The sequence below is a fragment of the Bombyx mandarina genome, chromosome 24 (assembly GCF_030267445.1).
Source record: "Bombyx mandarina strain Sakado chromosome 24, ASM3026744v2".
NCBI lineage: Eukaryota > Metazoa > Arthropoda > Insecta > Lepidoptera > Bombycidae > Bombyx > Bombyx mandarina.
Window position 1 is genome coordinate 5697762 of NC_143230.1, and position 26686 is coordinate 5724447.

At 40.8% G+C, this 26686-nt stretch overlaps 1 protein-coding gene across 6 annotated transcripts in view; it reads right to left on the reverse strand.

Annotated features, from left to right (window-relative positions):
* The window catches only part of LOC114241099 (uncharacterized), a 31786-nt gene extending 13921 nt beyond the window's left edge, over nucleotides 1–17865 (reverse strand). For 3 of the 6 annotated variants that reach the window (XM_089738227.1, XM_089738225.1, XM_089738226.1), the window contains exons 1-8: nucleotides 14582–17865; nucleotides 14281–14493; nucleotides 11162–11383; nucleotides 10729–10815; nucleotides 8698–9073; nucleotides 7676–7763; nucleotides 4783–4879; nucleotides 1049–2072 (exon numbers count right to left, since the gene is read on the reverse strand). In XM_089738227.1, coding sequence (XP_089594353.1) covers nucleotides 1049–2072; nucleotides 4783–4879; nucleotides 7676–7763; nucleotides 8698–9073; nucleotides 10729–10815; nucleotides 11162–11383; nucleotides 14281–14493; nucleotides 14582–14614 — 2140 coding nt within the window. In that variant the 5' untranslated portion in view covers nucleotides 14615–17865. Of the gene's footprint in view, nucleotides 1–1048; nucleotides 2073–4782; nucleotides 4880–7675; nucleotides 7764–8697; nucleotides 9224–10728; nucleotides 10816–11161; nucleotides 11384–14280; nucleotides 14494–14581 lie in introns of all 6 variants that reach the window. The other 3 variants (XM_089738224.1, XM_089738222.1, XM_089738223.1) reach the window with 1 other exon arrangement.
* Nucleotides 17866–26686: the final 8821 nt, after the last annotated feature.

Genomic DNA, 26686 nt, shown 5'->3' on the forward strand with positions numbered 1-26686 from the left:
GGACACGACCTTCAGTAATGAAGAAAGCGATGAAGAAGAACAAGAAAGATTCACTACCTACTTAGACTAGTAGGTACACATAATATTTAAATCGGTTTAGGTCAGTGGTTGGCAACCTGTGGCTTGCGACCCGCACTTGACTCTTGAGTCCTCGGCTATGGCTCTTCCGCGAAAGTTCAGTTAGTTAGTTCAGGCACTGAATATTACTTATGATCTTGCCTAGACATTTTTGAAACCAAGGATATAAAAATATATATTAAAAAAAATTTGGGTCTTTCATTTTTTTTTACGATTGCAAGATTAGTAATGGCCCGGAGGCCTTTCTAGTTTCACCAGGGCAGGTGGGCGAGCAAGGGTTCAACCAGGAGGGGTGGAATTTGCTAACAACTACCCGAGAGCCTCCAAAGGAAACCTAACAACTCAAAAGTAGCTGCTTCACGAATGAATCGACTACCGGATCGAAATCGCGACCCGCTGAGAAGATCCGGCGAGAAACTCCGCGGGTTGATGCATGGATTAGATTGCACGACGATTGATACTGATGGATCCGTAAGGACGTGATTCAATTGTTTGTTATCTGTATTTGGGTCTTTTGGTTGACAAAGTTGTCGGACCACTGGTAAACAACGTATTTTAAGATCATTAGTCCTTTTTGTGATGTTTACGATGTTTCCGTCAGTTATTTTAAAAATATAAACTTTTTGACTGTGTTCTAAGATACTCAGAAAGTCACTGTAGTTAATAAATTCGCGTTGTGTAAAGTATTTTATTGTTTAAGATGATTTTAAATACTTTACAGTTTCTTTTGTTAGTTCAAATATAAAACTACATTTAAACAATGCGAGACTAAAACATAAAAGTGATTTTAATTAACCAATCAATTCTCTTAAGATTGGCCACTTTTGCGCTGACGGTCTCATACATTGAAATTGTTTTTTTTTTCATTTACAACAAAGGACATTTCACGAGATTCTGTTTATTTTTCGCCGAAACCGAGTAATAATAATAATAAAACGGAAAAAAAAAAAAAAAATTATCCGATCCTTACCTGGCGCTGATCTCTTTAAGCATCTCATCTCGATGGACAGCTTCGACAGTACGTTTTCAATCATGACCTCCTCATCTTTGTCGCCGAATTTAGCCTTGTATTTTATCATTATCTCTATGTAAGAGATGTCTCGATCACCGAACATGTCTATGAAGAGCTGCCCGAGTTCGTTCTTGAGTTCTTCTATCACACGTATCCTCTCTTCATCGCCGCATTCGGCTAAATACTGGTGCTTCTTCAGTATTGTACTGACTATTGCTTCGACCGCTTTGTCGCGTTTTGGATTCATCATTGGATCATTCATCCTGTCGATGTTCCATTCGGGTTCTGCTGGAGGTCTCGCACATAGTTGGGTCTGGCTGTTTGACCGATTGGCTTCGTGATCGCGAGAATTCTGGTGATCGATACTTCTTAAGCCTGGAACTGAACGCAAATCGCGGTTCTTCTTGTACGCGTTACCGAAATCGTTACGATGTTCATCGCGTCCTTTTGACCAGCGCGGACCTTCCTGCATCTCGGACGATGGCCGTTGCATCCGCTGGAATTGGAAACTCTCCTTTGAACTCCTGTTGCTGCTATTCGGCTCGCGGTAATCGTTCGTCTGAGGGTCCACGTTCGAACGAAACGAGCCGGGTGGTGGATGTTGGATCCCTTCATAAAAGTCACTCCGACCTCCTAAACTATTTTCGAAACGTTGCACGTTGCCATCGCCAGATTGTCTCTTGGCGACGGTTTCTTGAAATGGGTCTGGTCTCCAGCCGGGGTTACGAGCATTGTCAGCTTGCACGTTGTGTGTCTCGCCCCAGACGGGTTGGCCGATACTAGAATCTCGGCGAACGGGCGATCTCGGCGATCGCATGTGCACGGGTGGAGGCAAATTTACGTTGTCTCCCAATTTCGGGTCGAGAACACGTTTCGTCTCTTGTTGCCACGATGTTTTTTGGACTGGTCCCCATGCCGGCTGTGAAGCGTTTCCTTTATGACTTGACGGATAGCCACCTGAGTACATAGGTTGGATTGTTTCCTGCAAATTTAAAATCTATTTTTGCAAACACGGACAAATGATATACATAAATAACTTAATCCATACAAGAGATTAAAAAAATTACGTAGGTATCCATTAATTTTTTTTATCGATTATTTTGTTTTATTAACAACTTCGAATTGTTCTAACGCAAACAACTGCCCCGAACAAGTAAAATACATCGTGACTTCTGTCAGGTCTTCTTTCAGAAGCTTTTGTACGAAACAATAAAGCTCTGAAAGCTTACGCTCTCACCCTAGCTAATTATTTTTTGTGCAATTATCACCAATCAATTTTGCAAATATTGTGCAACCTTTTTATTACTAGCACTTTTATATGCATTAAGACCACACTTAGTAGAATTTCTTGAGCTTGATATTGGTAATTCAATGTTGTTCTGTTGGAGTCGACTGAAATTCTTCAATAAAGTTTACTTTCATGGCTTCATGGTATACAATACAGTGATTTGTTAGCGCTGATCCTGGGATATGAGGCGCTTATATCGAACATTTCAAATGCTTGCCTTTCGAACTATGGACTCATGCGATTCCAATAGTGGTAGATGCCTAAAAAAGCAGCTGCCCTTGTACTGTCAGACCTCCACAAAGGTGGCGCTCGGGTATTTATTAGCAAACCTTCCCATTTCGGCAGAGGTAAGGTCTTTGAACCAACCACGATCTCAAAATAGTTCAAATAGTTAGCAATCCGTTGTGCCACATTCTTCTATTTTGATTAGTTCAGTTTGTCAGTAAAATTCGAAAAGTATATTTCTGCACTGCAGTTGAGGAGATGATAAATGACGCCTTGTCTTATCACGTCTTCTTATTTGTTTTGAAGGTTCTTAAAACGATTACGTTACATCCCGAGCTATTTTCCCGTTAGGTTTGGGCTCGGACACCAATGCAAATTAATTCGATACTGGTATTATGGACTAGAGCAGGGGTTTTTAGCGCCCCCATTTTTTCAGCTACTTAAACACCACTGTAGCGAGAGCTCAGTCGGTGCCTAAGGGTCCTTCTAGATAAAATTACGAAACGACTCCCAAGCCTCTACACAACGCTCCCTGTTTTTTTCTGGGTTTTTTACCGCCCCCCTTAAGGCCTGCAGCGCCCACGAGGGGGCGTTATCACCCACTTTGGGAAAGGCTGGACTAGAGCGTAGCTGATAACCGAACTCTACACTTTATGCGTGAGCGTCCATGCACCATTAGTCACATACCGGATCTTCTCAGTGGGTCGCGACTCCGATCCAGTGGTAATTCTGCGAAGCACTACTCTTGCTAGGACCCGCTTGCTCGTGTTAGCAAACTCTCTCAGGTTGAAACCGAGTGCTCTACCTATCGGTTTGCGAGTAGTTGAAATAGCCTCTTAGGCTACCAACGATTAGGTAGAGATAAGTGACATATAATCGTAAATGGATGATATTTTACCATTTAACGATGCTCCGATTGATATTTCACTCATGTTATCACGTTTGAGCAATAACTTTCGAAGACTTAAAGCCAAATCCGTGATGGAAGGAACTGCCATGAAGAGGTCCACATATCGTTTCGTTTATCATGCCCTTATTCCTTTGCGTGGAGGTTTGCTTCACAAACTGCATTTTTTTATTGTTTCCAAAACAAGATTTCTTCTTTGGCTCAAATAAATAACGCGACAAACTTCAGCAAAATGCTATTTTATCCCAGGTAACCTAAACAAAGTTCCTGAGCGGGAGTCTGCTTGGAGACTGTATGAAGGTCATTGATTGTTCGTCATAGCTTAGTTTCGATCTTTTTTATGTATTGAAGCAATGTTTAAAGTATTTTTTCCTGTTTATGTAATTTGTTGTTTACATAAAAACCCGACGAAAACTTCTAAGTGATCAAAGAAACAACACACGATAATTTCACACTAGGCACCATTAATTGTAGAGCAATATTCTAAACGAAACAGTGATGCCAGTTGATCCGTTACCAAAGCATTGGAAAATGCTTAGTTGAAAAACATCCGTCTAAGCTTTCGACAATTGTGGGACAATACCCGTGGATTCCACCAGAACCAATTGATCCATTATTATTTTCCCAACTCGTCAGGAATACTCATGCGACTTCGCAATCTTCCATCTCGCGTAGCTGTATAAGTCGCTTTGTTCTATATCCGTGAGCCCCTGGGCCATTCCCGAGAACGGTTGAGGTTAGATGAACCGGTCTTAAAACTAAATATCACAACATGAACAAAAGTCGTATCAATTATAGTCAGAAGTGGAATGAGACAAGGATAGTATAGATATATACGACAAAGGGAAGATCTTCCACCGAGCGGGTGATATTGTTCGGTAGATCGACGGTCCAAATGTTGTTGTTCGGAACTTGTATCTGTGTAAACTTATCCTGGAAACGTCGTGTTGTATGATGGCTACCGCCACAGATAGAACATTATAAAGTATATTTATCCGAATTTCAGATTCGCAATGGGCCTTTATCGTGCAAAGTATTTAAGTCAACTCCCCCACTCATTCGTTCCAGACCGGTTTTTTTTTGTGGGTAGATAAAAACGACCCACACATGCCTTACAGAGACCTATTATAGATTTATATACCGGACTTTTTAGAAAAGGGTATTCAATAACAATATTATTATGATATCGTTGAAAATTATTGATTTAAAAACAAAAACGCATAAGTTTGTTAAGTGTTATCGTGCATGTCAAAAATCAATCTACGGACTTACTTGCGACTGGATGTGCTGTGGTCGTGCTTGACTTGACGCCGGATTGTTCTCCATATATTGTTCGTATGGGTTATTCGTGCGAAAGAATGGAGGAAACCTGTTTAATATTTTCTAGGATTACTTACGGGTCAGTATTTTAAAATTCTTAAAGCTGCTTTCAGACTACACTATATTATATTGCTACATTGCAAGAAAGGATCACGGCAGCTTGGAGAAGCTAATGGTGACTGGCAACTGGTGAACGGAAGAAGACCACGAGGTAGAGGCCCGACACGTTGGACTGACCAGATCCGCACTACCCTTAACACCACAGTTCACGATGCTCTCTACACTCGGCGGCAGATAGAGGCAAATGGCGTGGAATGGTCCGTAATAAACTCTTGATGCGAGGAGGTGGTCACGATCCTCAGTATTGAGGAAACCGAAGCAAGAAGAAGAAGAAATACTATATTGCCATATATACACCCGTGCAAAAGTTTGGAATCACTTACTTGAAATTGGTTCCGCGCGATCTTGGTTACTAAATAAATTTTTAATTATCATAAAAATTACATAATTTTAAGCTGTCTACTTTAAATTGATACCAAATTCATTTAAATCGAGCCAGTAGTTAAGGAGCTATCCCTGATTAAGTGAAGGAGGTAGGAAAACAAGGAAATATGGAAAAATAATGAATGAACAAAACAACAAAAATTAATAAGTAAAAGAAATTTAGCCTTAAAATTAAGTATCAGTACTTTGTGTTCCCTTCCCTCGCCCTAATAACTGCTCGAAGACGATTCTTCATAGACATGATCAGTTTCTGAATTGATTCTTGTGGGATACCTTCCCACTCGTAAATCAACGCCGATTTCAGCTCATTCAGACATGAAGGAGCAGGAGTTCTGGAACGAAACTTCCTCTTCGGTTCATTCCATACGTGCTCAATAGGATTCAAGTCAGGACTGAGCACTGGCCAGTCCAATGTGGCGATACCGACTTCTTCGAAGTATACAGTTGTTACACGGGCAGTGTGACAACGAGCGTTATCGTGCATAAGGAAGAAGTGATCACCGATATATCCAGCATAGGTAAGGACATGTTCTAGCAGAATATTGGAAATGTACCAGTCCGAAGTTAGACCGCTTCCTCGTCCCCCGACAGGCATGAAATCAAGCTCGGTTTTACCATCGAAGGAAATGCCGGCCCACATCATATAAGAGCCGCCCCCATAAGCCACTGTTTCAGCGAAACAGCACTGCGCAAATCGCTCTCCAGGCCGCCTGTAGACCCGACCTCTTCGGTCGCTACCGTGCAAACACATCCTGCTCTCGTCGGAGAACAGGACTTGCCTCTATTGCTCAACCTCCCAATCAAGATGGGTGCGAGCAAATTGAAGAAGTGCTTGTCGGTGAGCTACCGTGAGTTTCGAGCCTGTGGGAGGCCTTTTTGGAGTCAGATTCGATAGCTTGAGTCGTCGACAAAGTGTCCACTCGCTGGCTGCTACCCCACGAATATCTCGGAGCTCCTGTTGGACGTCGACGCCATGTAAATGCCGATTTCGGAGAGAGGTTGGCACGATAAAACGGTCATCCCTCTTCGATGTGCACCGGCGCGGTCCAGATCTTAGTCTCGGGATAAAGCCACCAGTCTCCTGAAAGCGCTTGTAAGCTTTCGAAACACAGGACTGGCTTATGTGTAGCCTACGAGCGACAACCCGCCCCTTAGCCCTTCTTGCAATAGATCTACGATTTGTGCTGCTTCTGTAGGTGTTGTCTCCATTGCCGTACAAGGTAAAGGATCAAAATTAACGGAGATGTGTACCGGTCAACGTGTGAAAGTCAACTGATAAAGAAAATCCGATAACAGGTGCTTTTATAGGGGTCAATAAGTCGCAACTCGCGTATCAAGCAATTGAAACACGTCTTTTTCGTTATTTCTTCACTTAATCCAGGATAGCTTCTTAAATACTGGCTTGATTTTAATGAATTTAGTATCAATTTAAAGTTAAGAATTGAACCTTTAAAACGATGTCATTTTTATGATTATTAAAATTTAGTACACGAGATCGCGCGGACCTAATTTCAAGTAAGTGATTCCAAACTTTTGCTCGCGAGTGTAGTATAGCAGCCTATACTTAGCTAATATAGTACAGCACAGTGTAAACGTGTAATCAGTGTAATCAGTAACATTGTTTTAGATATATGCTACTTCTCAGTTAGCGCACTCATGAAATTTCGTGGACAATAAGATGTAATTTCAATTCATGTGATGCGTAAAGAGAAGATGCATCTGTTTAGGAGATGTATGGAAATGGTATGCAAGGTAGAGGGGGGAAGAGATCGACCGAAGAAGACATGAATGGGGTGTGTGAATGACAATATGAGAGAGAGACAGGAGTGAGTGTTGAGATGACGGCTGATAGAAGAGAATGAAACAGAAAAATTCGCTCTGCCGACCGCACCTAGTGGGATAAGGTGGAGAAGAAGATTAAGATGTAATTTCAATTGTATGAAAATAATGATACAACCGGCCTAAAATGACCATGTATTGGGATTGGGACGTGGCGACCCCGATAAATGAGTTATTGAGTGGCATCGCTAACGTGAAGTAGTTCTGACGCTGTCTTCATATACTTAATAGGTTCTAATTATTATTTCTGGAGGGATTCTGCTTGTGTCGCATGACTAAATGTCACATTGTCATATTGACCGTATCGTACTTTTGTAAAGTTGACCCAACTTATTACCTTACGTACTAACCTTACCTATTATTATTATTAATTACCTTACCTACCTTATTACGAAAGGACAGTTTACTTCGATTCCAGATCGTGGATTATGATGTACATAGCACTGACAAAGATAGTATATTTTTATTTATACACGATAAAATAATAACATGATCAACACACCTTACGTTTTTGTTGTCTACGTTCGTGTACCCTGGCTGGGTTGGTCCCGGAGGCTGCATCACATGGGGACCACTCATAGATTTCTCACCTACATGTTAATATTATTTAGTTATTAATTGGATTTCAAAGTCACAATTATGATTTCCCGTCTGCGCGGAATAGACCCTTAGGGCGACAGCGAGTAGGTACGGGGAGAAAACACAATTGCAAGTGGATATTATAGTCAATCAAGGCAATCGGGCTTACGAATTACTTGGAGAACAGTAGTTGCCAATGAATGTATGCTCTTTCACGCTTCAATGTCCTCAAAACTGAGGGTCGTAATCAACACTATCACTTATTCTAGCTGAGATTAACGATTCTCGTTGACAGCAGATACGAGACTTCAACTCTATTTAATTCAAATCAATAAACCTATCCTATACTTAAAGCATGACACCAGGTAACTTTTATATACTTGAAGGATTACTAGTGGCCCGAAGGCCTTTCCAGTTTCACCAGGACAGTTGGGCGAGCAAAGGTTCAGCTAAGAGGGGTGGGATTTGATAATAGCTGCCCGAGCGCCTCCGAAGGAGACCTAACAACTCAAGAAAGAGCAACTGCTTCGCGAATTAATCTACTACCGGATTGAAATCGCGGCCCGCTGAGAAGATCCAGCGAGAAACTCAGTGGGCCGTGTCTGTGGGTTTATTTACTCGCCGAGCCCTTCGTCGCAAGCGACGGGTTCGACGAGAACGATGACCGATGCTTGGGGTACCTAAAAGCACCGTTAGTGGATCGGGAGGATCCGAAATGACGTATTTAGGGCGACGTCGACTGTTTACCATTTGGTCCGCAGAATCGGAAATGTCCAGTCTACGTTCATCCTTCGAAAAGAGCGGTTTCCCCAGATAAGATTTTGAGAATGAAGTACTTTTTTTGACGATTTAACACGAACCGTGTAATGTGGACTTTTTGTATTTACTAAATTAAATATTCACTATATACGCCGAAATAAAACATGATTTTTTGTCAACAATTACCTGGCCGACGAAAATCGAATACTCGCGCACTTGAAGGAAATTGTTGTCTAGCTGCCGCTCTGGGCGGGGAATATCTGATCGGAGCTGTCCAAGACGGCGACTTTGGCCTGCCAGCAGGAGTACGTTGACCAGGCGGCGATATATTTCGGTTCGATGGAACATCCTTGGTCCTTTGTGGTGTTTGCTTGAAATCACTTTGCCATCCTTGTTGCATCGCTCGTTTTCCTGGCGAGACAGGTCTTTCGGGTTGACGATGACGTGTTTGAGGCGGATTTTCACGGGGAGACTGCGATCGGCCGATATTCCTTGATTCTTGTCTTCCAAACGATGAATTACGTCTTGGAGGCGATGACGACCCATCGTTTTGCATTAAGCGCTGTGGTGGATTGGTTAGGTTATGTAATATTTTTGTTAAGAGCGGCGTCGACATTGTTACGCTTCGGCTCTGATCAGGGCTACGGCAGTCCCTTGTATTAGTTAGATTAGGTGCTGTGAATGAATCGGAATTCTGCGGTCGCGATGTGTTCTAGGTTGGCAGAAACAGAATACAATACTTTATTACATCTCGTATGTTAGTTTAGCAGTTAGGAAGCCAAATAAGCGAACATGCGGTTCTATTTAACGTGAAATTTTCAAGAAAAATCTCGAACGTGTCAATGCATAACGATTATACCGTTGCCTAAGATTTCAAATATGAATCACGACAACCGAAAGATTCATCGCAAGCATTATAAGCAAACCGATTAATAATTCTGTCTCAATACATTTTAGCGAGGCTATTCAATAAAAATGTAATGTATATATGAGTCGACTATTATCAAAGCCGGCAATGTGACTTTTGGACAATTATTGGCAAATCAGAAAAATGAATTATTGACTTTGTATTCCATTGGCAGTCACAAAACTCTTCTGAACGATATCTTAGATAAATAACAGGTTAAGTATTAACCTTTATTTAATGCAGGTTTTGAACCGTATTCTTTGAAGGAGACAATTATATTCAAATCAATCTGTATTGACATATCAACAACATTTCTTTGTCCAAATGCACAGATTGCCACCTTTGATAACAGACGACTCATATTCTGCTTTGATTATTCACTCCCATTAAACGGTATCCTGATATTGAATAATAAATATCGATAAAAAGTGCTTTCGGGGCACATATACAAGTTTATATGTATACAAGTTTTTATATATTTAAACATATATAATTGAAGACATGAATGAATAAAGGGATTAAGTATATAATTTTTAAGACTTTTGAGTTTTTACATTGAATGAAGCTGTTATGTATTTATAAACCAATTAGACCTTAAAACTCCGTGTTTAAAGGCTATTTTTAGAAATTGAATGTGATGAAGGAGTTATTTACGAAGAAATAGTACAAGTAACAAAAGTTTGTTGCCCATTTTCTCAAAATTAACAAATTCGATCATATCCCCTTCATCCATTCATGTCTTCAATTATAAATGTCAGTCTCTCTTGGGGCCGGATGAACGGCGTGACTAAGATTTTATTAGTCGTCATTTGAGTTATAACAATATCTGTCATCTATATATATATAAAAATTAATTGCTGAATGAAATGAACGGCTGGACCGATTTGGCTAATTTTGGTCTTGAATTATTTGTGAAAGTACAGAGGTTTAAAAGGTAGATAAATATGAAAATGCTCGGAATGAAATAAAAATAACAATTCTGTTTTTCTTTTGATGTGTCCCCCGTCGGACGGATTGCTTTTGTTTGTTTTAGGTTTATTTTATACAAAAGATTAGATCTTTTATTTATCGATTGAGGCACTACGAAGTCTGCCGGGTCAGCTAGTCTGTCATATATCAGGAGACATAGCTCGGTCTTATCTAGGGAGCAAATTATCAAAGGTATTTTGAATGAAGCTTAGGTTTTTTTTTATCTGAAATATAAAGCCGCCAGCAAAATGAAATTGCTTTCAACTAAATTACTACCTACTAAACTAAAAGCTAGTCACATTTGTTGTAACACACTGTCGATAACACATCTTCTTTCTTACCTTATTCCCCCATTGGTTTTGGTTGTGGCCAGCCTGGTAGCTGGATTGGTCGACATTGAAATTCGTTGATGCTCTGAAGTCATCTGTCTTTTTTTTGGGAAGCACAAAATAAAACAAGACTTAATCATTTTGAATAATCACAGAAGTTAGGTGTTCACATTTTGATTATTTTGTTGCATAAAAGTGTTAAGAAGGTTGCAGTTTTCTTTTTTATTATTATAATATGATACTATAAAATATATGATGATCTATTATGTTAGTTCCGTAGAGCCTCAGTTTTCAGCGTTTACAATTTGAAAATTAAGTTAACGAAGAATGTTAAAATATGTACTTAGTGTTTAGATTTTTTTAACGTTAAATGTGTTTTATTTTAATGGATGCTACCGCAGAGCACAGTTAGTTGTGTTTGATAGGCAATACCATTACCACTTACTTTTGTAATATATTGTGATGACTCTTTCCAATGTCCCTGTGAACCATAAGGCCCCTTATCATAGTTACCAGGGCCCTGGGATGTTAACGATTGGTTATCGGATTTGTTTGATGGATATCCTATTTTATGATCATTAGAACTGTTCGTTCCCGGATAATTGTGATAGTTTGTCGGTTGGTATCTGTCTGCAGGACCAGAGTCAGTCTGTTTAGTGTTCGATGACTGCAAACATCAATTTACTCGTTAGTCCACATCGATAGTTGATTATTATAAAATAAAAGAAACTATTATGAGGCTGTAATATCACACAGGCTGTGAGTCCGAAAATTTCAAAAAACCCGTTTCGTTATTTATTGGCTAATAGTGCAATATGAACAAAGCAATTGAATAGTTTCAAATTGATAAAATTCTGGAAGATAATGCCTTTGCGAAACCTTGCTGTGTTGGGTGAGACCAGCCGTGGACGAAGCAGGTCCACACATCTAAGCAATAAAAATAAAAAAAGCTATGTTGAGAAGGTTGATTCGCTGGACATGGCTATTGTTAGAGTATATCTATAGTTATGTTTCTCTCGTTTCAAATGGCCTGTTCAGTTGCGATTCTGGTTCCGAAACAGATGGAATTGCTGCATCAGTTCTCTTGTACTTTCAACAAAGGTTTCTCAGTTCTATTACTTTTTATGTAGGGGATTCATGTAAAACTTGGTCGAAATAGCCAGGAAATGTCGAAAAGAGGACAAACATCATTTACTTATAGGTGAGGAAAGATTTGAGACTCAGACCCAAGAGGAACAATTATAGTGGCTTTTTTTATTTATTTTTTCCGGGCCGAGGGCCGAACCTCCTACGAGGTCCCCGAGCCTAGGGGGCGCGCGGGGTATGTGAGGCTCAACGATCTGCAGGTGTTGAGAGCAGACCGCGGGCCCAAGGAATTTAGGGCCCACCCACTAAACGACTCACCTGCACTCTTACACCCGGCGTCCGATCTCCGTCCGGGGTCAAAAACCGGTCAGAGTAGGGGGGTTCCCGCGGTCAACACTACAACCAGACACGCGGCGCCACCCCGAGGACGCCCGACCGACGGGTCGTCGAGGCGATAGTCGACGACCAACGACGTCAGTCTCCGCGGTACGGCGGCCCTTCAGGCCGCCCGGGCGATGCCGCTGGTGTTCCGGGATACCCCGCTGGGCCAGAACCAGCCTGCCGGGTCGGAACGCGATACACCGCCGACCGGGTTGCTCTTCTACAGTATGTTCGGCGACGACAGCGACGACGAAAATGCGGACCGCATCGCAGACCGCAGCCACCGACGCGTCGTCCCGTCCTCCTGGTGCCAGCGCGCTAGAGTGACGGTAGCGTGCGGCGCAGTCTCAGCCCCCTTAGGTCGCCCCGTGACCATCACCGGGAGGAGACTGCCTCCTCATAGCGGCCGGAGCTGGACAAACGCCCTTCTCCGACCCCCGGCTCGACGGCGGCGGCACGGCGCCGAGAGGGAGGAAGAGTTCTCCCTCTCCCGTTCCGCCGCCTCCTTCTGCGAGATGGTGGACTCGCAGAAGTCGAGCATCGCCTGCCAGGACTCATCGCTGCCGAGCATCGCAGCCACGACGGTCGGAAGCGACAAGTCCGGTCCTATTTTTGCAAGAGGACGCGGCGCTGCTCCGCGAAAGCGGGGCAGCACGCGAGCGTGTGCTCCGCCGTGTCCTCGTTGCAGCCACTGCAATGGTGGCACTTCGGCGTCGGCTCCCTCCGGGCGACGAGGTGCAGGTAGCGACCGAAACAGCCGTGTCCCGTGAGCACCTGCGTCGCTCGGAAGGTGAGACGTCCTCGGTCGCGATTCACCCAGTCCGAGAGGACCGGGCGGATCGCCCCGACGGTCCGTCGCCCGTAGGCGGGGTCCGCCAGGCGGCGAGACCACGCCTCGAGCACGGCACGCCGAGATTGAAGCTTCCGCGCTCGAACTTCCGCCGCGCCGGGACGCGGCTCCCCCCTGGAGCGGAGATCACATCGCCACGCGTAATCCGCAGCAAGCGCCTCCGCTTCCAGGTCCCAGGGAGGCGTCCCGGCGAGCACGCACGCCGCCTCGAACGAGACGGTGCGGTACCCACGAACCGCCCTGACCGCAAGCGCGCGCTGCGGACGTCGCAACGCTGCGACGTTATCACGGGTCAGGGCGTGGCACCATACGGGCGCCCCGTACAGTGCTATTAACCGCACCACCCCCGTGTGGAGGCGGCGCACCACCATGTCGGGACCCCCGACGTTCGGCAACAGCCGACTCAGCGAGCCGGCGGCTGCCATCAGTCGGGGACCCAATCTTTCGAAGTGAGCACGGAAGTTCCAAAACAATTATAGTGGCTGCAGTAAGTGGACGAGCTCACGACCAACCTGGCGTTAAGTGGTTACCGGAGCCCATACACACCTACGACGTAAATGCCGCCACCTACCTCGAGACAATGTCTCGTTTTTAACAGTACAATAAATAAAAATACCATTGACCAGAACTTGTGATTTTTTTTATTTTCGACTACTAATATTTTTACAATAAGTCTATACTGAATTTGCACCAAAAATTGGAATTATTTTGCAGGCAACTCTAACGAAAGTTAAAATTAAATTTTTTAGAGAAATCTGTCTTAAAAGTATTTTTATTTTTTATAACATTTTTTTAGAACCCATTGTTTTTTAATTCGGATGAAACTTTATGAGTTATCCTGCCTACCATGAGGACACTTTTTTCAAGTTCCACAGAAACCAAACTGAATTTTCCGTTTTTTTTTGGTTTCATTGGATATCGGACCCAGATAAGTATTCACATTAATGCAACAAGTTATATGTTTGGAAGTAAACTAATTTAACCAATTAAAATTATTTAATAATTGAATTTTAAGCTATTAAGGACTAAAACTACAGTTTGGCTCAAGGCTAAATCACCAACTGCGGTTGATAGAAAATAGATAGATATATAGATGTGATAGTTGTAAAATAATGAATTCTATGTAAAATCAAGAAAAATGCAAATATGTTTGAACCAGTCAGCATTGTCTACATTATTAATGGCAAACTAATTTAGAAGAAGTTATCAATTATTATTACGTACACTATGTCTTACATCACACTTACCGAAGATTTACAGACTTGTTCAACTTTAATTATGTATTTGTCTCCGAAACGGAACCCATTGAGGCACTTTATAACACGACATCCTTCTTCATCATCAGCCAGACCGACCCTGATTGTCTTACAAGCATTGACATCGCCCACTAAATCATCTAATATTATATCAATTATATTGCATTCTCTCTTAATTAACGTCTTTACATCATAACATTTTATCTGGAATAGGTTAATATTATTTAGGCATCATATATGCTATAAAGCGTACCTTTAATTCCAATTTATTAACAAGCAAAAAAATACTTACATTGGGTGGTAGGCCGGAGATTTTGACCATCATTTTGATAGATTTGGTATCAAATAGATTTCCTTATTGAAGAGTGTGATCATAAATAAAACACTTCAGAACACTGAACATATTTTAGACCGTATCATGGATCGAATTGTAGGTAATTCAAAAGAGTATTTAGTACTACTTTAATAATCTATATTACATTCGAAAAGCACATTGAAATTATTATTATTTTCCTTTTTTAATGTCACACACTTATCAGACAGTGTGATAATTATGAATTATACGAATCAAATAAACCACAAACTACATACGTAATATGGAGTTATTAAGTACCGTACCGTGTGTGTAATTACTAAGTACTAGAGCTGTAGCCTCGAGGTGAATGAAGTTAGCCCCTCAAAAAAATTTTTTTTTCCTATTTTATACTTATTTTCTATTAATTCGTTTGTTCATCATTTGTTCATGATTGTTCACTGTTAATAATTGTTTGTTCTGCATTTATTTATTTAAAAAAAATATTTAAAAATATACCTACAAGTTAGCCCCTCTAATGCAATTTTTAATATTTTTTCATCCTTAATGACTCGTAATTAGAAATTATATTGATTTTTAATATTGTCTGTTTTTGTGACAAACATTCTTTATTTATTTTTTTATTTCTTAGATGGGTGGACGAGCTCACAGCCCACCTGGTGTTAAGTGGTTACTGGAGCCCATAGACATCCACAACGTAAATGCGCCACCCACCTTGAGATACAAGTTCTAAGGTCTCAAGTATAGTTACAACGGCTGCCCCACCCTTCAAACCGAAACGCATTACTGCTTCGCGGCAGAAATAGGCAGGGTGGTGGTACCCACCCGCGCGGACTCATAAGAGGTCCTACCACCAGTCTTTATATAAAGTGAGCAATGACGCACCGTGCGTAAGCACTACGGGTGGCCACCAGTCCGTAACCTGTCTTGCCGTCGGATGCTTGTATTGTTTTACCCGCTTACAAGCTTCGCAGTGGTTGCGCATAGTTTTGCTTAACCTTTAAGTTTAGCTTAAAATTGCAGTTTGTAAATTTGTTTCCTCTTCCCCTTCTTTGTGTTTGTGCTTTAATATAATATAAGACAATAAACTGATAGTGTTTGTAAAACTGTGCGGGTGGTTTAATTTGACAACACTTCAAGGTATTAGGAGTAACGAGTAACGATACGATAGTAACTAGTACTGAATGTATAGTAACGAATACATACGGGTACGTTTTTTCTCGTTACCTTTACACCTCTACCTACTAAGTACCGTAAAATGGGGCGATTAGGGATTGAGAGGCGAATCGGGAAAAAACCGGGAAAATCTTTCGACGCTCAATATTAGTTTTATATTCGTTGCAAAATCTTTCATTTTTTCTAGTTTAATAGTAGAATGTTGAAAGTTCACAAAACAACTCTGAATATGCATGATAATAGCTGCTAACTTATAAAAAATCGCGATTCAAATTAACTTTCTGTGGTGGTAATTATTTTACTGTTAGAAACTTTGCTCTCTTTTATTTATTTGATAATAATAGAAGACGACTGTGATTTATAAACGTTATTCAGTGTTTGAACCATCATATATATGAAAGGTAAATCTCAGTTGTTATTAGTTTTAATGTATTAGATAAAATAAAAATACATGTAAAAATCTGTTGTTTTTGGGGATATTGGGGACGTCTTAGGTACAAATAACAACGAAAAAGGGGTCAATTGGGATGAAAATACGTGAAATGGAAACGACCTAAGTATAAATAGGTACAGGTTTGTAGGGTTGTCTATGTAGTTATAACAATATTTTTTAAATTTGTTGGTAAAAATCTGGTTTATTCATGATGTTTTTGTCTAGAACTTTTATTCAAAACAATAAATGTGTTATTTTATTATTTGGTAAATATTTATATTATCAGTTACGTATTGTTTTCTATTTTTAGATATGCCTCGCGTGTACGTATCAAAGAGTGCAAAGCCTTATAAGAGATATGATCCCTTAATATTAAAAACAGCAATAGAAGCCTATGAAATTGGGAATAAGTCTTTAGTTGAAATAGCTAAGCAATTTAATATAAGTAAGTCGATATTGCACAGACATGTAACAAGAACAATGAAATCTCAATGTGGACAAAAATGTCTAAGTAATACATAATAAAATATTTAATATTTGTTCAGAGTTGGGGTATTCATCTGATTAATCCATGGAATAACCGACACACCTAATCTCTTAACCCAGATAAAAATATCAGCCCCTAAGTACTTACCAACTTTCCTGAAGAAATATAAACCGTTTATAAGAAAGCCCACTCGTTCGAATTTAGGTGCTTACTCTCCTTTGGAACTACAACAATGTCCACGGTAGCGTGGTCTCCATCAATGTTCATTCGGAGTTGTCCGATTGCGCTGAACTAATTTTAAGTGATGAAATAGATGTTTTTTTTAATTGTCTCACAACTTACACGACAAATCTGTCGCGGATCATTTCCCAAGTAAATATAAATTAATCATAAGTAAATAAATGTAATCAAGTTGATCACTTTGTTGATGCAACTAAATAAATATATAAATTAAAAGTGATGATCATTTTGTTGGTGCAACTAAATAAATATATAAATTAAAACCAAGTAGTGCCAACCCTAGCAAATTTCTCATTTCGTCCCAATTAACCGCCATTTCCGGGTAAATAGGGATTACACCTATTTTTGCTTTTTTTGCTTAAACTGGAATGCTAGTTGCATAGTTTTAAATTGGACAACAAAGATGCCCCAAGACTCAATCATTTTGATCCTGATATAGCATTATATACATCAACAACTACCTTAAAATTGGTCATAAAATTGGAATTTGTCCCTAATCGCCCCATTATACCAGTACCTAATATATTATAAGGGATTTTATGACCTGGTAACTGAGACCTTTAAGTCATGTCTTATTTTAATTTATATTCATATTTTTATGAAAAATTATACAATGGAGTGAAATGAAATGATTATGAGATTAATTTGAGACATTAATCAACTGGGATAAGATTAAATGAAATGAAATGGGATGAAATATAATCTCAGTAAAATGGTGGTCATTTAGTAAGATTTTTTCAGTGGATTTTTTGGAGGATCTCGAGAAGTTACGTCCAGCGACTTTGTTTCATTTTCCCACATTTGTGCACTTTCACAGATATTAAACAGTTAATAAACCACCGCTATTACACATTTAAACTCGAAGAAACACTAATTATACAAAATAAAACAAATCACACAACTTCACTCCTCGCGTTCCCGCCAAAATGTCCCTAGTCCCTAAGTACCTAACTCTATGCTACCGTCATAGACTATGCACTAATATATTTGAGAGCTGCTACGTACGGTACCATAGAGTTGGTACCTACCTATTTCATGGCTCTGTAAATTTGGCCCCCCTTTTTTTGATTTTCGGATTTTTTTTTATTTTTTTTTATTTGTTCATCGTTTGTTCGTTAATGATCAAATTTAAAAATTGTTTCTTCGCCATTTATTTATTTATAATTAATTAAACAAATGATCACCGTTAAGTGGCCCCCCCTTGCTAGATATCTTTATTTTTATCACTCAGATTAATGCATTTTGATCAATTATCGATATGTTCGATGACTATTGGTGATTGATCGATCATAAAAACAATTAAATTCCCCAATTATTAATCACTTTATATCTAGCAAACTATCATCTCACGCCTACATTGCGCGTGCGCCGGTTTTGTCAGTCAATTGGCTATGGCCATATTTACTAGCGTTTTGTTTACAAGTGCGTTTATACTGTCTAATTATTTCATATGTAGATCAAAAAAATATTGAAAACTTCAACAAACTTCAACAATACTTCAACAAAAAAATGTCAGTGAATTGAATGAAACGGCCAATTAGTCGTTAAGATACGATTAGCGCGGTTTTAATAAATTTAGTTATTTTTAATGATATTGAATATTAACAAGCAAATTGAAATTTCAGTGATTTCTAATTATTTTTAAGAATGTTTTGGGAGTACAACTTTCGTGTTAAAATGATACTATTCATTACCATGCAATAGGAGATAGTTATGATACTTGTTTTTATATATATATAAATGAATTGCTGTTCGTTAGTCTCGCTAAAACTCTAGAACTACTGGACTGATTTGGCTAATTTTGGTCTTGAATTATTTGTGGAAGTCCAGAGAAGGTTTAAAAGGTAGATAAATATGAAAATGCTTGGAATTAAATAAAAATAACAATGATGTTTTTCCTTTGATGTGTCCCCCGTCAGATGGATTCATTTTGTTTGTGTTAAGTTTATTTTATACAAAAGTTTAAGTCTTTTATTTATCGGTTGAGGCACTACGAAGTCTGCCGGGTCAGCTAGTTTTATAATAAAATTAATAATTCCTAAGTTCATTACGTAGTTCAAAAAATGTAAATGTAATGCACACAAAATCTGTTTTTGTTGAAATGATAACTATTTATAAGTTCAAGAAATATGTTGGAGGGACATTTAGTAGAAATTCATTTAATATGGAAGAATAAACTTAGTATATATATGTGGGATCGTTCATAAGTAAAAGTGGGATGAATATAGCGAAATTCTTTATTTTACTTAACAATCACTTCGTACACGTCTTTCTAAAACTATTCCATTTTTGAACTACCCCCTCTAACCTTAAACTACTATCTCTTTGTGAATCTAATAGAATGCTGCCATTGCAACAGGCACAAAATAAATATTAAAAAAAACAAACTGAAAAAACGTAATAAAAATAAAACTCCCCACACGGCCATCCTGGTCATTCATCTGACCCAGATGAACTATCTTCATTCACGACCCAAGGCTTCATTAGGTCAGCCGAGCTGGTAGTATTAATAGGACCTTCACCGTCGCCGACTTTTCTTACATCGTACCGGTCATGGTGCTTCTTAGCCACTACTTCGTAAGGCCCCAGAAATTTTGGATACAGCTTACTTCCCTGGGTGAATTGAGTTCGCTTGATAGCAACCAAGTCACCTACTTCGTAATTTATAGCCTTTTTCCTTTTTATATTGTAGCTTTTGACACTCTCCTCTTGTATCTTCTTGATAGATTCTTTAGCTTTAGTTCTTAGTTCATTTCGTTTCGCACTGTAATTTTGTATTTCCTGTTCTTCTATCAGCTTCATAATATCTTCATTTTTGTCTTTAATCTTTGTCCCAAAAAGAAGTTCAAAAGGTGTCATACCAATACTTCTCTGGTACGTGCTATTCAAACAGCGTTGTACTCCTGAAATTCGTCTATACCACTTCGTCGGATCATCAGCACTAAGCTTACTTAAGACGCTTATGATTACTTGGTGGATTCTCTCGACTTGGCCATTTCCTCGTGGCTGTCCAGTAGTAATAGTGTAATGAGTAATACCTTCCTCTTTACAGTAGTCCTGAAAATTTGTCGATGTAAATGCGGCGTTACGATCTGAAATAATCTTTTGTGGTGAGCCGAATGTTTGTTGTTGGATTCTTAACTTATCTAACGTCTCTTCTGTGGATAAAGTTTTCGTAGGGTAGATCCAGGTGAATTTAGTAAATCCATCCACGACAGTTAGGATGTGCTTATAATTTTTATGGGTTGATGTCAGTGGACCGAGGTGATCAATATGATATGTCGCCAGCGGAACATCTCCTTTGTGTAGTTGTTTGTAAGTATCCCTCTTTCTTTCCTTTCTTATGCGAAATAAGAATACATTCCACACAATCTATAATCTTTCTAATCTTTTCTTTCAGGTTCTCTATGTAGTATTCTCTATTCACAAGTTCTTCCGTCTTAATTATCCCAAAATGTCCATGATCGTGTTTCTTTCTTATGATTTCATATTGCATTTTCTTTGGAACTACAATAAGTCTCGTACCATATTTTTCCTTACAAAGTATTCCTCTTTCTATAAGATAATCTTGATAGGGTCCTTTTTCTAAAATTTTCTTTAAAAGGTTAGTATGCGGATCATCGTCTTGTGCTTTCTTAAGTCGGGCTGCTGTTTCCGTTAATATCATACAAATCGGGTTTCTGCTTAACGCGTCAGCATGTTTAAGTCTTGTTCCAGGCCTATGCTCTATGTCGTAATTGTACTCTTCGAGAAGTAGGGCCCAGCGCGCAACACGCGGAGGTAGATCTTTCTTTTGTAACGTCTTAGTCAGAGCAGAGCAATCTGTGATAATTTTAAATCGAATTCCTAAAAGATATACGCGGAATTTCTTAACAGCTTCAGCAATTGTTAATATCTCCAGGTAATAACTATGATAGTTTCTTTCGATAGATGTCGTCTTTTTGCTCATGTAATAGATCGGATGCATTTGATTGTCTTTTGGGCTCTTTTGTAATAAAACGGCTCCATAGCCTTCTACGCTCGCGTCTGTATGTAGCTCCGTTACCAAATCAGGATCATAGATACGCAGAACGGGCGAACTGCACAGTATGTTTTTTAACTCATTAAAAGCCTTCTCACACTCATCACTAAAATAAAATTCAGCGTTTTTCTTTAGTAGATCGGTGAGTGGCCTTGCAATTATCGAGTAATTCTTAATAAATTTTCTAAAGTACCCGGACAGTCCTAGAAATGACTGTAGGGACTTTAAATTGTCAGGTGTCTTAAATTTCGAAACTGCTGCAATCTTTTCTTTTGAAGGTCTTACTTCGTTATCTTGAATGATGTAGCCTAAGTACTCTATTTCTCTCCTCATGAATAAACATTTGCTCCAGTTAAACATTAATCCGTATTCTTCAGCTCTCTTAAAAACTGTTAATAATTTATCCAGCCCTTCATCTTGTGTTTTACTTGGTATTGCTAGATCATCCAAATATGCTAGAACAGTGCCATCCGAAATGAGGTCTTGAAAAATGTAATTGACGTATCTTTGAAACACCGATGGTGCCGTACACAACCCAAACGGCATTTTTATAAACTCGTATTGCCCTCGAGGCGTTACAAAGGCTGTGTACTTTATACTGTCGCGGTGAACGTTCACATGTAGAAATCCATTCTTTAAGTCTAATGTCGTAAAAACTTTTGCACCCTTCAGTCTGTCTATCTGATCTTCGATAAGCGGCAATGGGAATCGATCTCTTATAATTTTCTTATTTAATCTTCTGTAGTCTATACAAAGTCGGTAGGTCCCATTCTTCTTTTTGGCTAGTACAATAGGACTTGAGTAATCTGATTTGCTTGGTCGTATAATATTTTGGTCTAACCACTCTTTTATTTGTTCGTCAACTACTTTCATTTCCAGCGGTGATAGTCGCCGTGGACTCTGGTGAATTGGGTCTTCGTCGGTAAGTACTATTTTCATTTCAATATTTGTTTCTTTCTTTGGTTCGTTAGGTTTATATTCTTCTATCAACTTTGTTAACTTATTTTCAATTTCTTTGTTTTCACAATCTTTAAGATCAGTAACACTCTCTTCAGCCGATATAGTTAATTGTAAAATCTTCTCAAGAAAAATGCCATCTGTTGTAAAACTCACTTCAAAGTCCTTCAGGATAGGATTCCCTAATATAACTTTGACAGGTATAGCATCATCTTTGACTACATGAAATTTAATGTCAGCGTAGTAATCATCAATTGTAAGTATGGCATTCAAAACTCCTTCAGTACGTAGTTCTTTTCCAGCAATTCCAGTTAAATTAATTGTGAAATCACTAGTATAGCTTGACTTGTCTCTTAGAATGTTCTCAACTTCAGATATTTTGATCAAATTAACGTCACTTCCAGTATCGATTAAGGCTGTCACTTCAACATCATTAATCTTTATCTTCTTGTATGGAGCTCTAGCTTCTCTTATGTCTTCTGTAACATTTACTTTCCCTTCTGTACTATTCATTTTTATACTTGTATTATTTTGAATATTTAAAGTATTCTTAGGTTTGTTTGTACACTCTGGTCCCTTATGGCCAAATTCATTACATCGGAAGCATTTGATACCCTTCTTACAAGCTGGTGCTTGATGATCTAAGTCACCACAGTTAAAGCATCGCTTCCCGTTGTAGTTTTTTCGAATTTGAGGACGTTGAGGAGTGGTATTAGACGTAGTGGGGCGGTTTGATATTTTCTTCCTCATATCACTGTAGTCCTTCAATTTCTTACGGAAATCTTTAAGGTTTGATGCACCATACAACATAGATTTGTTAGACTCACTGTCTCGGATGCCATCGATAACATATTCTATAAGAGCATCGTCTTCAATATTACCGTGAAGTGCACACTCTTTCATGTGGAGAAAATACTGCTGGTACGTCTCATCACTTTTCATTTTTCGTGAACTGAGATTCTTATGTATGGCAGCACTATTTAGTTTCGGACCAAATTCTTCTTCGAGTTCGTTCTTTAGCTTTGCCCAATCTTTCACACCTCCTAGTGACCGTAAAAATAGCTCGGCAGTTCCACGAAGCAGGCGTTTTGCATAGATAAGTTTTTCGGTTTCCGTCCAGTTCATCAGTTGTGCCGTATCCTCCAATTCGTCAAACCATAATAATATAGGGTAAGTATCATCGCCACTAAAAGTTGTTAATGACTCCTCCAAATCACGGAACGGGATATAAGGTGGGTCATTTCGAGATTCGCGATCTTCTGCTTCTTTAATATCCTTCTTCGGCGGCATCTTTAATGGGTAAGTACCTAAGTTTTAAATTTTCGAAATAAATCGATGTTCTTGTGTTTTTAACCTTCTTATAAAATGTTCTTCGTAAATTTTTTGTTAAGTCGTAATGTCAAGTCGTATGTGCAACGTCTGATATTCGTTAAGTCTTAATATTCGCAAAATCTTCTTATCATCATAATAACTTTCTTCGTAAAACGCGAATAATCGTTACTCGTAAAGTGCAGTAATCGTAAAACTTGCCGTCTTGAACATCATATTTTCATTTCCACTTCGTATATTTATTCGTAAAAATATTAATTTATAATGACGTAATAAACAGTGTCCCCAAGCATTTTTTCAAATATGCATTTCAAACATCGGATCATAACCCGCATCCCGAAGCATTCGGTGCAGCGATTGTATCGGTAATACAGTCTAACGTGCTCGATTTCTTGAATAACTTTGAACGAACTGTTGTACTACTACCTTCGTTTTATTCTAGCTCGGGTTGGTAAAACAAATTCAGAATGACTTGCCGGTTGCTTGTATTTTGTTGATAATATCTTCGTAAATCTTCATAGTTCTTCCACACTGATACTTTTCTCAATCCCGGACGAGCCCCCAAAATAGTTGTGGGATCGTTCATAAGTAAAAGTGGGATGAATATAGCGAAATTCTTTATTTTACTTAACAATCACTTCGTACACGTCTTTCTAAAACTATTCCATGTTTGAACTACCCCCTCTAACCTTAAACTACTATCTCTTTGTGAATCTAATAGAATGTTGCCATTGCAACAGGCACAAAATAAATATTACAAAAAAAACAAACTGAAAAAACGTAATAAAAATAAAACTCCCCACATATATATGTATATACGTTGGAGTATTTCTATAGTTTGGATTACGTCATTAGGCCGTTTTTCGTCACGTGGTGATCCCACTTCTGATGTTGGAGTATTTCCACTTTCGGGTAGCGACATGGTAAGCGGGCAGTCTTCGTAAGTCAATAAAACCAGAAATGTGAACTCAGAGCATATATTACGCAGGAGCGTTCCGTCTGATACGGCGACTTGCTCGCTTCTGAGCTCGAGAGTCGTGGGGTCGTCGCGTCCCCTTGCGGGGGCGCGGAACGGGCCTCGGGGAAACCCCTCTACCCGGACTTGTAGCTCCCCGCCTATTAAGGCAGGGGTGATGCACTGCGGGATGGACTGTACACAGGCTCGAGGTGAGTGGTGGGACGATTTCTGTCTTCCCTTCTTCATCTTCTTCTTCATCTTCTTTCTTCCTTTCTTCATTTCTTCTTTCTTCCCTTCTTCCTGGGGCGGCTGCTGCTCTCCTCCATTTTTTTTTTGTTTTTTTTTTTTTTTTTGTTTTTTATTATAATTTTTTTTTTTTTTTTTTTTTTTTTTTTTTTTTTTTTTTTTTTTTTTTTTTTTTTTGTTTTTTTTTTTTTTTTTTACAATTTTGTCTTATCCTAGCTTAGCCTAAAGTACACCTAACTTAATCTAACTTACATCTAAGTGGCGGCAGCGCGCCGTTCCTGCACTCCGTGGAGTGCCGGGACAGCGCGCGCCGTCACACCTAAACTAATCCTAATCTAACTTAACCTAACATAACCTAGCTAACCTAATATGGGGGAGAGAGCGAATCCGCACTCCACGCTACAGTCCTCTCCCCCTCTCCCCATCGTTATACAATATTGATGGGGGGGAGGACTGTAGCGGGTAAGAACACCCCATCCCAAAAGGGGGTGGGGGGTGGGGTCGAAGCCCCTCATGGAAAAGGGGCTGCACCTACGGGGTGCAGCCGCGGTCCCCTTACGGGGGACCCGCCAAACGGGCAAGAGGCGTGGGACTAGAGGCTGGTGAAACTCAGCTCCGAGAGGGGCGCTCATAGGTCCTCCCCGGCCTCACAGCCGGCGAGGAGCTTTATCTCCGAACGATCGTCGGGGGTACCAATAGCTCCCGCGGCAACGCCGTACCATCCGGTGGTCTGGCGTGCAGCGGGGCTATGCCGTGGAGATGCTCATGGGGCCCGTTTTCGGCTCGCTCGTACATATTACGGGCGAGCCTAGTCACAAACTCCACGAGCGACTCCACACCTAGGTCCCGGGCAATAACGTCATTTCTGACGTACTGCCCGGCCCCGACGATAATGCGGAGGGAAAGACTCTGCTGGGCCTGCAACCTAGATCGCTGGGACGGCGACAACAGGTGATACCAGGCCACAGCAGCGTATGTGAGGCGGGAACGGACGTATGTCTTGTAAATGGCGAGTTTGGTCCCGGTCGGGAGCCCGGACGCAAACACCGGCCGCAACAAGAACATGGCCGCGCGAGCCTGACCGATGACTCGGTTGACGTGCGCGACCATGCTCAAAGAGCGGTCGATGTCGCATCCGAGATACCGGACCGTGGTCCTGAACTCGACATTCACACCTCGGAGGCTGAGTTTCTTTGGGACGACTCTGATACGGACCGGACCGTAGAGTAAGGCCGCGGTCTTTCCCACATTGACCGCGACTCTCCAACGGTCCAGCCACTGGGGCAGTATGTCCAAAAGCCTCTGCATCCTCATGATGGCTGCAGAGGGGAACGGGGAGGACGAGAAGTAGGCCGAGTCGTCAGCGAACAAGGCCAACTTCACGTCCTCCTCCCACGCCCGAAGGTGACCCTCCAGGGTGGGGATGTCATTAGTGTAGAGGGCGTATAGGATAGGTGATAGGACACTACCCTGGGGAACCCCGGCCGTAATGGGGCGCACAGAAGACCGTGCGCCCTCGACCGCGACAAAGAAGGTTCTGCCCTCCAGATACGACCCGAGCAGTCGCACGTGAGCGTGCGGTAGGCCCGCGTCCCGCAGCTTGTGGACCAGCCCCTCGTGCCACACACGGTCGAAGGCCTTCTCGATATCGAGGAGGACCGCGACCGTGTATTGGCCCGAGTTTCGCCGGTCCGCCAAGTGATGCAGGACACGGGTCAGTTGCAGAGTCGTCGAGTGGCCGCTTCTAAAGCCGAATTGCTCCGGCCTGAGGAGAATATACGGCGATATTCTCCTCAGGAGCAGCCGCTCGAACAACTTGCCCACGTGCGAGAGCAAGGTAATCGGTCTGTAACTGGAGGGCTTTCTCCTGTCCTTGCCGGGTTTGGGCAAGACGATGATCTTGCCCAGTTTCCAAGTTCCAGGGAAGTGTCCTACCCGGAGAATGGAATTAAACAATCGTGCCATTGCTGACACGATTGAGGGAGGGAGGTTTTGCAGGGCGAGGGGAGGAATACCGTCCTCGCCGGGGGCTTTGCGCCTCTTCATCAACTTGATGAGGAGGCGCACCTCGCTGGGAGTGACTAAGTCGTCATCTCCCAGCTCGACTCCCGGCGATTCCGGTTTGAGGAATTGGATTACGCCCTCTGACACCTCGCGATGGAATGCAGCCATCGAGGGTGCAGAGACATTCGGAGTGAACTGCCGCTCCAGCGAGTTGGCCAGGACTTCGGCACGAG